Raw genomic sequence first — 13881 nt, forward strand, 5'->3', positions numbered from 1 at the left:
GACATTACCACTTTCCAGGATTCTCCCATTCAAAGGGTTTTTGAATTTAAGATTTTTAATTTTAATGGGTTACACAGCCTTTAAATACATGCAGTTTAAAATTAAAACCATCGTCTCCTGATGTACTTACAATTCCCATTTGCTCTTGCTTTTTAAGTCTATTTTGATTTGAAAATTGACACAGTTTTACTTGAATAAACCTGAAAGGGGAATCACTCTGGAGGTGTACAACAGCAAACTATCCGTATAATATTGACAGAAAAGGTGAACTGGAATAAAGGTAACTGAAGTTTGGTTTCAACATAATTTAGATGTTTTTCATGAATAAGAGAAAAGTAGAGGGCAAATAATTTTGTATTATCTCAATTCATAACCCCATAGAAGTTCTCTTGTTTCTTATAAAAACAATGGGTAATCATATACTGACCTTGGACTCATCTAATCCAAGCTTCTTTAGAGACTTTCTGACATAATCCAGAAAGGAAGAGGATTTGGAATAAATTTTACCAACATGCCGATCACTGCAAAACAAAATTAAATCACTCTTTAGTTTTTCCAATTTAAATTATAGATGATTTTAAATTCAGTCATGAAATATTTTTAAATACCTTCTGTGCATATGGCACAAGCTCCACATGTGATAATAATGTAGTAATATTTTTGTGAACACTTTTAGTTTACATATTACAAAAATATTCGGGATCTGCTTTTGAGAATTCCTTCAACATACAACAGTGGAAGACAATATTATGAAGACAATACTATGAGAAAGAAGTTGTAAACTTAGTATTAAAAAAGTCTCATTTTTAAAGGGAACTATAGGTATTTCGAAAGGTTCCATTGTGCTGCAAAGCACATTTTCACTTTACTGGCTCAACATTACAGTGCACATTTCATGGCAACACCTGCTAATAGTGGTGACATCCAACAGCCATGCAAACAGAACTTCAATGCCAGCCATTGGAAAAGCACCATATGCTGCTGAGTAGGGTCTGACTTGATCTCATTTATGCCCTGCAGATTTTCATTACAGCATAAACAAAATATGAGATGGTTTTAAATTTAAATAATGCAATGCTGGACTATCACATCTCACAATTTTGGTTGTATTTAAGTATAATGTAAAAATCAAGAGAATAAAAAATTTACCACCTCCAAGTATCAAAAACAATGAATAAAAGCTCATTTACTCTTGGCAGTATAAATATTAATCCCTATGCTTAGTCAGACACGAAGCTCTACCAATTCTTCCATTGAAATATACCTCAAATATACAACTTCAGCTCCACTTCTAGATGGCCACTTTAATTACACTTGCTATTACCTCATGTCCTAATTATTACAGCTACTTCCTAATTAAAGCTGATGTTTGTCCCTTCACTCCTGCCTACATTGTCATGCTATTTTGTTAGAAGAGCAGTTTCATTTACCACTTTCCTGCTCAGAAAACTGCTTTGAAATAATAGTCATTTGAAAAGGTATAGGTTCCAGGAAACAGAAATTATATTTTTTATTAGTTTTTGTGTAATTCTTAGATCTTACACATTTATATATAAGAGATATCATATAATCGATATGGACATCTTATGTATCACAGTATATTGAAATGATAAACTGTGTAGCCAGAAAAAGAAAAAAAGCCATTTAATATTAACTTCCTGCTCCTCATATTAAAAGGTTTTTAAACTTTTATTATTATTATTTTTTAATCCAGAGGGGCAAGCAATTCTTTCCCATGAGATAGTGATTTTGGTTCTTTTTTTTTTTTTTTGCGGCACGCGGGCCTCTCACTGTTGTGGTCTCTCCCGCTGCGGAGCACAGGCTCCGGACGCGCAAGCCCAGCGGCCATGGCCCACAGGCCCAGCCGCTCCGCGGCATGCGGGATCCTCCCGGACCGGGGCACAAACCCGTGTCCCCCGCACTGGCAGGCGGACTCTCAACCACTGCGCCACCAGGGAAGCCCCTGGTTCTTATTTTATACCATCTATCACCACCTAATGGAGTAGCTTAAGAGAGAAAGCAGAGCACAGTAGCTAAGAGTGTAGCTTCCAGTCTGTCTCTATCACCTACTAGCTCCCTGTTTATAAAAACGGGATATTAATAGTACCAATTTTGTAAAGTCACTGTGAGGATGAAATTAGGTAACACACGTGAGGTGCTCACAACTGTGCCACCATGTGAGTTGTTTTTTTTGCTATCATGATTGTTGTTTTTATCATAATTGGAATTATCATTTGGATTTTTCTTCGATTACAAAGTTAAAAGAGCCAGAGTGAGAAGCTCACAGGAAAGTGCTAACCATTGTAAGCTGAAGACAGTAGACCGTATAAGTGTAGGTGGTATCGACTTGTTTCCTGGGTTTTGTATTTCAGATTGCTTGAAAATAAGAGAAACATTTAAAATTTTATTTGCCCTCGTCTTACTTTTTCTTTTCAGAATATACTACCCCTTTTCTGTTACAAAATCTCACAACATGATTATTAGATTACTTTTAGTGTATTAAGCAATAATTTGCTACATAAGACTTGTCCCTCAAATCCTTTGTTGAGGTATACTATTTTGGACCTGTTTTTAGCAGCAACCAGTAAGGGAGAAAAATATCATCCAAATAGAACTAGAAAGGTGATTATCTGATCATGTTACTTCTCCTTAAATTCCTCCAGAATTTCCCATGACTCTTAGAATTAAGATCTAAATGCTTAACATAGTATATAATAAGCCTCGTACCACCTGGTCCATTCTGACAACCTCTCTAACACTCCTAGGACACTGCCTCTCCATTCACAATGACAGTCTTTCTAGTTTCTTGAACACATCATGCTTTTGTCTATAAACACTATTTGTGTTACACTTCACCCCTAATCTTTTTGCCTAGGGAATCCCAAACTCATCCTTTCAGATCCTATCTTAAATGTTGCTTCCTTAGGAAAGTCTTCACTGGCCTCCCAGATGAAGTTAGGCTCCTGACACAGAGAACTATTCCTTCACATGCTTACTCTTTTTTGTTTCTCTGAGTGTCTGTCTTTATTTTAAGTCAGTGGACTCCAAAGAGGGGTGAACACACCCCAAGGGAAAGAGAATATTAGAATTTTAATTTCTATTTATCTTTACCTTTTTACTTTCAATTTTTCAGTTTATTTAAAAATCTATACAATAGACTAGTAGAAAGACACATATATCACTTACAAATAATTAAGTATTCATTTTGGGGGTGCATGCTCAAGAATCTTTATTGACAGAGATGTGAAATTTAAAAATATGTTTGAGATCACTGCTCTGAGCAGCTGGAGAGCAGAGTTTCCACCTGTTTTGCTCATGACCATATCCCCTGTGCCTAGCATAGATGCTCCAATATAGCAGGATCTCAATAAATGGATTAAATAATTAAATAAATATCTCTTGCAGCTTGTAGAAACAAAAACATCTAGTCAGACTATAACATGAAATGCGTTAATACAGTAAATAGATCTATCTGCTAATCAAGTAGAGTTAGGAAGGCAGGCTTAACTATACAAATAAGCAAATGTGATTTAAAATATATATAGAGAGAACTACTGAACAAATATATAAGGAATAGTGCAATGTAAACAAAACAAATAATAACAGTTAGTATTTATTTCATGTTTACAATGTGCCAGGACCTCTAAGTCCTTTGCTGCACTTACTTATTTAATCCTTACTACTACTCCATGTGGTAGGTCCCACTATTATCCCCATTTTAAAGAAGGTGAAACTAAAGAACAGAGAGGTTAAGTAAACTGCCCCCAGTTTGAATTCAGGAAGTCTGGCTTCAGAGTCTGGGATATTAACTACTATTAAATATTAACTCTGGCACAATTCTTCAACAGGATTTATACTTGATATTGTTAAACTGCAGATGAAGAATGTCTACATCTGTGTTACAGACAAACAGAAGTAGGCAGACTCCATGTGAACTCAAGAGTGAAATAAGTGTGATTCCTTGCTCTACCACGTATTTACCACTTAAAAACCTCTCTTTGCCTCTCCTTGTTCAGCAGTAGAAGGTTGAAGATGAGAGTCTATGTATGTACTATGCTTGGCTCAGTGTCTGACAAACACTCAGTGAATGGAGGTCATTTTCCTGTTATTGTGCTGGGTTCTAGGGGTAGAATCATCCACAGTTTATAAAGGAAGACAGGTGAACAAATGCTATAATTCAATGTGATAAGCACAAGATGGTGCTCAGAATACAGCACAGAGTAGGGAGTGCTTTAGCTGCTGGAATGGACTAGGGTAAGCTTTCTGAGAGAAGGAATTAAGTTTCAAAATGTCTCAGTTTCCAACAGTACTGCGAACAGCAATACTGATAAAACAAATGATAAAATTATAAAAGTAACATACTAAAATTAGGCCAACATGTAAAATATAGAAATAGGTTACAACAATTTTTTTTAAAACTGTTCTCCTTAAGGACTCCAAAGAGGTACTTTAAAGGGTTACAATTTTCCATAAAATATGAAAAGGATAATTGTGTAAGAAATAAGTCCTTTTCTAAAATTTATTAAATTTATTTGGTTCTATGTAAGACTGTATTTAAAAATAGAGTGCTATTGTTAAAAAATTCAGAAAAAATGGTTTTATTACTTTCACGGTATAGAAGGAGAAGGGAAGTACCCATAAGTCCATTTTGGTTTAAGAAAAAAAAAGTATATTTTACAGGAAACAGAATGTCAATTTAAATGTTATTACCAAAGCAACACAAGATTTAGTATAATGAATCAGGCTTTTAGAACTTTAGGAGGTAAAAGGTTACTTTTGCAGGACATGGCACTAATCTCTAAAGTCTGGGTGTCTTACAAATCAACCTTCTTAAAAATAATAGCTGTAAAGAGAGTTTATGATGTAGAATGTAGTCTGCTCTTTTGCAGCTACAAGAAAAAGAATATTTCACTCATCAGACTTTAGGAGGGTCTATAGTTTTAAGGGCAAATACTGCAATTCTAGTAATTAAGAAACGAGAAAAAAGAGACAGGTGCAAAAAAAATCTCAAAACTTACCTATATAGAAAGTAAAAGCAAAGAATAGGACCGTTAATGAATGGAATATGGGGCAATCCCATTTTTAATTTTAATTTTTAGTAAGTGCCTATTGCATTTTTCTCATTATTTAACGCTAAAGATTTGGAGTCTACCTTTTACAGTTATACATTATGACATCACAGAATCACTGCAGTCTTAATTTTTGCTGACGTGTGTGAAGATAAATAGAAATCCTTCTGTTAATTAGTTAATATAATTAATATAGTTAATATAATTGCTTTCTGTAAGAAAATGCCTAAGATCAGGGATCTGGATGCCATCTTGTTCTGCCTCCTCTGATGTATCTTCAACTTCTCTTTACTCACTGAGTCTTTACTCTTATCATCGGAAAATGCTCAAGTTTCTCTGTCTGAAAAAACCAAGCAAGCAAACCGAAATCCCCATGCCAAACAAAACTTCTTTCTGATTCTATATCCTAAAACTATCTGCTATGTGGTGGTTGTCACATGACCAAACGATAAAGAGTTGAACGTGAGTCTGCCTGTCCAATCACGTAAGTTAGTTCATGTGTCTGGCGTACATTGTCATGTGCGTGAATCCTCTACAAGTGGTTGTGCTTTTGTGTATTTTACTATACAGTACTGTATAGAGTACAGTAGTACAGTATCTTTATTACAAGCCCAGGATGTCCAGAAGCAAGTGTAAAAGCAGCGGTGATGTAGCTGGTACTGCTAAGAAGCGCCAAGCGATAATGATGGAAACAAAGGTGAAAATAATCGAGAGTGGAGTGACAAGAGGAAGAAGAAGTAACTGAAGAACTGAAGAGATTCACGTCGCAGGGAACGCAAGGGGATTTTCTTTATTTGAGGAGACACTGTTACCGTTTCTGAGGCACAGGACCTGAATGTAGAATGGTACACAAAGGTTGCATCAGCTGTTCAGAATGCGATCCATTCCTATAATGTCTTCTAGGACGAGAAAGAAAGAGCTACTACTCAGACATCACTGGATCATTTTTTCAAGAGGGTAGATAGAATTGAATCCAAGGAACCAGAACCTGTGCCATCAACGCCAGGCGTGAGTGAAACTGCAGCTTGCCCTCTGTCTCCCATTGTGATGATCCTTCAGCTCTACCATCTCCCACCTCCTCTCCCTCCTCCAGTCAGTAACTCTTCTTTCCTGTTCACTCGATGCCAGCCCCTGGATGCCAGCTGTTGTACTGTACTACTGTGCTTTTCAAGGTACTGTACAGTAAGATTAACAATGTTTTATTTTTTGTGTTTGTTTGTTTTTTATGTATATTTGTGTGGAAAGTATTATAAGCCTATTATATAGTACAGTACTATATAGCCAGCTGTGTTAGTTGGGTACCCAGGCTAACTTTGTTGCAATTACGCACAAACTGGACTTAGAAACACACTCTCGGAACAGAACTCGTTCGTATGTAGGGGACTAACTGTATGGCAATATGAGCTAATGAGAAGCTGATGACAGAGGAGAGAAAGCAGATAAGAAATGTTAGAGAGGAGTGATGGTGGATATCATAGAGATGATAATTTTGAGTAAAGAACTAAAGAAAGAGAGTGAACTAGCCATGTGGATATCTGGTGAGGAGCATTCCAGGCAGAGGACACATTATGTGGCAAGGCTCTGGGGTAGAAAGTGTTCCTGGTATTTTCAAGTAATACCAAGGAAAGCAGTACAGACATTAAATGGGAAAATAGTAGAAATGAGGTCAGCGAGATAATGAGTAGCTCCATCATATAAGGCTTTGTAGGTCATAGTGAAAATATTAGCTTTACTTCCAAGTGAATAAGAAACCATGGGAAGACAGTGAGCAAGATCTCACTTAAAAATATTAACAGGATCACTGTGGCTACTGTGTGGAGAATAGACTCTAGGGGGCAAAAATAGAAGCAGGAAGACAAATTAGGAGGTTATTACAATAATCTACATGAGAGATGATGGTGGCTTTGACCAGGGTGGTGGCCCTGAGGATGGTTAAGAAGTGGTAGAATTTTAGATATATTTAATTAGACAGACTATAAAATTGTTGAAGGACTGGATCCAGGCAGTGTGAGAGAGAGAGGTCAAAGTTATCCTGGCCTGAGCAACTAGAAGAATACGCTTGTTATTAACTGGACTCTAGATTTGAGATTCACCAGCATATAAATGGTACTGAAAGCCATGAGACATGATGAGATCACCTAGGTAGTAGGAACTGATAGAAAAAAGCACTCCAAAAATGAGAGGTCTGAAAGAGGAAGAGGAGTCAGCAAAATAAACTGGAAAAAAAAAAAGAAAAAGGTGACTATCTTATGAGGGACTTTCTCTAGCACATGAAAGTAAAAAGTGGTAGATTGTGTGAAATACGTATGGCAGGCTAAGTAAGCTGAGGATCGAGAACTGACCCGGAGATTTAGCCACATGGGGTCATTAGTGCCCCTGAAAAGGGAAGTTTGCTGGAGTGATGGAAGTAAGGTCTGATTGGAATTCAAGTGAAATGGGAAAGCAACTGGCAGCACTTTCAAGGAGTTTTCCAGTAAAGGAAAGAACAGATATGGGATAGTAGTTGGACGGGAAAATGGTTCCAAAGAGGATTTTCAGAATCTGTGCTCTTAACCACTATGATAGACGACTTCAATTAATAAAGCTGAAAACTGGCCACCAGGGCTCACCAGGTGGCAGAGGAGCAGACACAAACAACTCATTGTACATTTAGATTCAATAAGAGCAGTGAATCCCAGATTAAGTACTATGGGAGGAGAGAGTGAGGCGGAGAAGAGAAAGATACCAGAGATGTCTTCCAAACTGGGTTTTAAAGAATGCCTAGGATTTCACCTGCCAGAGGTCAGGGAAAGAAAAGATGCAGAAATGGGGAGGAGAATATTTCAGGTAGGCAAAGGAGCTCCAAGGAAGCATACGAGGTCCAAAAATAATTGCATGGAAATGATGAATAATCCAGTGTACAAACAGTGTGCATGGGCAGCTGCTTGGGGTGCAGAGAAGGAAGAATGGGGTGGTGAATTAGTCTGGAAAGGACATTAGTGGCACCTTAGAATGGCCTTGAATGTCATAATAAGGATATTTTAGTTTTTGAGTATAAAGAAGAGAAATTATCAAACATTTTGAAGTGAGAAAAGTGACATAACTGTTTCTGAAAGATAAATGATGGGACTCGAAGAACAGATTAAAAGGGGGCCCTCTGTCAGAATAAAGCACGGTTAGCATGCTAAAAAGGAATCAGTATTCTTTTTTTTAATAAAAGTGAATGCACTAGATCTAATTAAAATTCTACTCAAGTGAATCCAACACCACCCACATGCTTTCCCCAAAATACAATTGTAAGAACATGGTTTCCTTGTAGCATTTTCCAAAGAAGCAACATTAGTTTAGGAAATTATAGGAAAAGGTAAAGTAGACATATACTAAATAAAAATAAGCACATGAACGACAGAAAGTATCAAAGTTCAGTTTCTCCATCATCAGAAAATATTTATGAAGTTATTTATTGTGTTTTTTATGCTAATACCTACTGAAAGACTTAAAGGGCCTTTAAGTATTTCTTAACATAAAATTTTGCTGAAAATGGCAATCACTTAATGAAGTTACAAAAATCTTCAAAATACTCTTCAATTTAAAAGATACAGACCTGCAAATCTGACCACACATTATGGACTAAATAAGTAGCTTTAATTTGGTGAGCCAGTTTTCATGATCTGGTTTTTCACATACCTATTTGATCACTGCAAAATCAAAATGAAAGTTAAACTAATTCATCAAAATTTATGTATTTCTTCTACAGCTGTTTACAGTACTCATTATGAAAGAGAATAATAAAGTAAGTAAAGTATACACATCAATTACTCTGCTCTCCTTTGAAGTGTTCTAAAGGATTTTTATCCCATATCCCATTAAATGCTTTCTTTGGCATTTTATCCCCTTAGAAAGTTTCCAGATAAGGACTAATTATAACATTTAAAAAATTATATAAATTATTGAGTTTTAACATAAGTGTTAAATGCTAATTCACAATTACAATAGAGTAAAAATGCTACAGTTTTTAAGTCCATGGAAAAAGTTTACTTCTAATCTTATGTTATATAAACAATTAAACCTAAAGAAACTTTCAGAATAATATTTCAAGTAGTCTGAAACAGTATATCACTTGAAGACAATTTATTTAATTAGCAAGAAAAGCTAAACAAAATGCAGAAGAAATAATTCAGTGATCTTATTTTCTGTCTTTAGTAATCTTGCTGGCCAGAGATTCCAATCAAGTTAATCTTGTTAACAAGGCTAATACAAGGAGACCTATAACTCCACTCATATTAAAAATATCCCAAAGAATTTAAACTAAAAAGAAGCATGGGATAGCAAAAAGAAAACTTTTGTGGACTATGAATTTGGTCCTAGCTCTGGTTCTTTTAGGCTGTATGACTTAAGACAAGCTTTTAACCACTTTATCTTAATTTTCCTTATTACTATAATGAGGTGACTGTAACAGATACTAGGAGTATAATATGTAGTTCAACTAACCCTGGGGTGTAGCCTGAAATGAGATTATAATTTCACTGCTGTTGAACACAAACAAGTATTTACAAAATACTATGTATAAGGTGTAAAGAATGTCAATAAAATGAACACTTATATGCAACACCAAACTTGAGAAATAGAACATTAACAGTCTCTAGAAATTCCTATGTGCCCCTCATCTTCCCCACCTCATCACTTTGTCCACTCAGTTGTCCTCCCTCCCATAGGATACTATACCACTGAATATTGCTTGTGTTTATCATTCTTATGCTTTTCTTGATTGTTTACCACATATTTACATTCCTGAATTAATTATACCGTTTGTGATTGTTTCCAAATTATATACGGATTTTTCTATAGCGTTTAGATTCACAACATTCATCCACTTGGATGCATGTAGTTGTAATTCATACATTTTCACTATGGCACAGTATTCCACAACAGTTTATCCATTCTCCTATTAATGAAATTTTCATTCCTAGACTTTTGCTCTCATAAACATTGCTGCTATTGATCATTCTTTTTTGTTGTTGTTATTGCTGTTTAATTTAATTTTTTTTTAATTTGGCTGGGCCGAGCCGCACGGCTTCGGGATCTTAGTTCCCCGGCCAGGGGTTGAACCCGCGCCTGGGCAGTGAAAGCGCTGAGTCCTAACCGCTGGACTGCCAGGGAATTCCCCTTTTCCGTAGTTAAGAAATGGCATGTGGGGGAAAATGAAGCCCTAAAAGCTGGCTTCATTTCTCTTGGTTTCCATCTTCTCTTAGATATTTGCTGTGTAATTTTTAATTTCCTTGATAGTCTCTGATGTTCTCAAACCAATTAAAAACAAATTTAACTACACACATACTTGCATACACACAAACACACATACTTGTACACACACACCACACACTTGCATATATACACATCTCTAGCATTTTTAGTTTTTCTCAGAAGGAGGGTTAGCCTTAATTACTTAGTCTGCTGTTACTGGAAGCAGGTTTCTATCATTTTCTTTGGTTTCTGCACATGCCATCCTGACTAGAATATGGAAGACTCCTGTGTGGACACTACATCCTATGCATTCAGAACCTGATAGGCTGCCTGCCCCACAATGAACAACCACTGGGTTAAAAAATATAACATGTGCAAGTCTTGGCAACTAATTAGAATGTGTGGTTTGATGATGAGAAAAGAAAAGAATCGAATATGATTTTAAGATTTCTAAAGCTTGAAAATGGTCATGCAATTCCCCAGAAATGACAAAAGAAGTCAAGAGACAGAAGAAAGAGGAACAGAATTGGTGGGAAGCTGACTTTGTTTTTTGGCTGTGGCTAAATCTGGTGTATTTTTAAGGTGCTTAAGGTACTTAAGTGAGGCTGTTCAGAAGCTGTTGCTCTATATTGAGAAATAGAGATTTGAACTTCAAAAAAGACGTAGGAGCTGGATACATGATTTAAGTTATTTGTTGTGAGGGTAACTGTTAAGAGAAAGAGGAAATATAAAGAGACAGCAGCTAAGTATAAAACACTAGAGAATTTCTGGATATACCAAGGGGATGAGTAAGAAGAAAAATGCTTACAGAAGACAGATGAGAGTTCAAGGTAAGAAAAGGAAACTTAGAGGAATGCAGCTTAATGGAAGACAATGAGGACGAGAGTTTGGAGAAAACAATTATTACATGATCAAATATGGCTGAAAGCTCAATAAAGATCTGGAATCAAAGAAGTTTTAAATAACATCTACTGAGTAATAAAGGCAGGCAGGACTGTGGAGAACTGGAGAGGTTTGAATTTTTAAGTGAGAAGAAATGTTCAGAAAAGGGTGTAGATGATCTTAAGTGGTCATCAAGAGAACAACAAACACAGTAATGAACAGATTTGAGGTCTTAAAGGAAGGCAGGCAGTCAATATTTGAGTAGATGTGAATTTGCACAATTTTGTGACTTTTTCCAACAAGGTTAGCATCTTGGGGTGAGTTTAGAGAAAGGAACCAGTTTTCAGGAAACCACGAGAAATTCACTTTCAGACATTTTAAAGATTAATATATGGAAAAGAGAATGGAGATAGGGACACAGATTTGGGAGTTATCTACATAGAAATGACAATTAAAATCAATGGTATATTGGGCTTCCCTGATGGCGCAGTGGTTGAGAGTCCGCCTGCCGATGCAGGGGACACGGGTTCATGCCCCGGTCCAGGAAGATCCCACATGCTGCTGAGCGGATGGGCCCGTGAGCCATGGCCGCTGAGCTTGTGCATCTGGAACCTGTGCTCCGCAACGGGAGAGGCCACAACAGTGAGAGGCTGGCGTACCACCAAAAAAAAAAAAAATCAATGGTATATGTAGATATTTATATGTCATAATTTCTTTTAGTAAAAAAATAGGCTATTTTTCTTAGAGAAATTATACCTAATCTGAAAATAGCTTCTATTTCTGTTAATAAGTTTGGATTTGTTTTTAAGAACTTGAAAACTACCCTATTTTAGTTTGAAGAATAATCCTATTATAACGAAATGGCAATCAGAATCCTAAAATTATAACTAGTACGAAGAAACATTCATGAAACTTGAAGGGACTGTGGATGTATGCTTGAGTATGGCAGTTGTTAAACCAAATATTATGAAAAATTCTCCTAATCCTTGCCTTTCTGTATAGGCAGCCATTATCTGGGGAAAACAGAAACAAAACATATGCAAGGCTACTATTCTACCAGTAAAGACATGAATGGCCACACTGGCTATTTAAGATTGATATCTGTTCTAATTAGTTAAGTGTTTATGCTGTAGTGGTTGTGAAATATTTTAAATATAACCTCTGCTCATATTATAATATTATATTCACTGAATTACTTACATATAACATTTCAATATTTCTCAAATTCTGAAGTACATTTTACATATATTTCTTTATCATCACAACAACCCTTCAGGACAAAAATGAATCATTAGAACCCTTACTTTAATAATGATTAACCTAAGATACGGTTGCTGCATAGTTCTTTGTTACTTACTGAAATCACGCTCAAATTCAAAGCTTCTTCTACTAATAACAATGACCCTGAATGAATTCACCTGAAAACTAAAAGTCACTTCACTTATAATACAGGATAGTTATTCTTATTGAAATGAAATCATCATACCATTTGGTGATGCCATAACAATCTTTAATAATATCCTGAAGTACGGCACGATAGAAGAGTGATTCAGTAGGCAGCTGAAAAAAATGCAGATATATATGAGCATAAGAAACAAATAAAAAAGAGAAATCAAATCAATACTTGAGAGTCAGAACCATAAGTGAATGTTAGAAACCTGAGTTTGTTGCTAAACATAGGGGATAATTTTATAACTTTTCTATTCTAAGTTACAATGTACTTGGAGGCTAGTTCTCATTGAGAAAATAGAAGAAACTATAAAAGTAGTAGTAGTGAATGAGGAAGAAAAGGAATAATCAAAGAAAAATTAGCTAATGTCCCAAATGGAGTGTTTATCAGTTAAAAACGTAGAAATAAACTTCATGACCAACCAAGTCAGTCCTGTATAAGAGAGCAGACATGTAGGATGTGTGCAAAAGAGATAAGAATGTGCATCTTTCCTAATGGTAGTGGATTAGAGATATTACCAAGGATTCACAGCCAGAGAGAGAAGGTACTACCCTAAGTAAGGACATACTAAAATATGTCTGAGGCCTAAAAGATCACAGCATTGCTACTACAGAGTTGAAAAGAAGGGCCTTGGAAAGGACATGAGATCAGAGACTGAAGTCTCAGCAGGAATTCATTTCCTGGGGAAAAAGAGGCAGGAAGTGTCCGTGAAGGTGCAGAGGTAGGAAAAAAGGAATGGCTGAAGAGAAGGTCCCTAATGACGCATAAGAGTTTCAAAGTAGAAGGTAAAAAAGTACTATACATAAAAGAAAGAGTGCTTCACTGTAGCAATGTAAGAGGTACCCTTAAACTAAGAAAATACAAAAAGTTGCCAAAACTCCATCCACATCCCCATCCAACAGAGATATCAGCAACAACCACCTTGCTTCCATGCAAAGTTATTATCGGAAAAAAAAAGGAAAAATGAGCAAATATGGAGGGAGGCTGGCAATACTGAATGCTTTTGAGAAGTCAAGTAAGTTAAAAACTAAAAACTCTCCAACTATGGGTAATGTTTTAAAGATAGAGTTCAGTGGAATGTGTACTTCACTGAGTTATCCTTTTGTAACTTCTATTCTCCTTCTGAGCCCCAAATTGTTATCTCCATTTGTTTTCAATGAGAACACATCTGGATTCAGGTGGAGTTTAACAGAAAATAAAACTTTGCCTGTGTGCTCAGGCAGAAAACCTACTCTACTGTCCCTTTCCCCCATCTAACAT

The 13881-nt window shown here is 36.1% G+C and overlaps 1 protein-coding gene across 2 annotated transcripts in view; it reads right to left on the minus strand.

Annotated features, from left to right (window-relative positions):
• METTL25 (methyltransferase like 25) overlaps positions 1-13881 on the minus strand; it is a 126063-nt gene that overhangs the window by 40297 nt on the left and 71885 nt on the right. For both annotated transcript variants that reach the window (XR_009543338.1, XM_060165092.1), the window contains exons 8-9: positions 12658-12731; positions 428-521 (exon numbers count right to left, since the gene is read on the minus strand). Coding sequence is in view for 1 of the 2 variants with exons in the window: in XM_060165092.1 (XP_060021075.1) it covers positions 428-521; positions 12658-12731 (168 nt within the window). In the remaining variant the exon portion in view is untranslated. The remainder of the gene's footprint in view (positions 1-427; positions 522-12657; positions 12732-13881) is intronic.

Source organism: Lagenorhynchus albirostris, chromosome 11 (genome assembly GCF_949774975.1).
Source record: "Lagenorhynchus albirostris chromosome 11, mLagAlb1.1, whole genome shotgun sequence".
NCBI classification, from domain to species: domain Eukaryota; kingdom Metazoa; phylum Chordata; class Mammalia; order Artiodactyla; family Delphinidae; genus Lagenorhynchus; species Lagenorhynchus albirostris.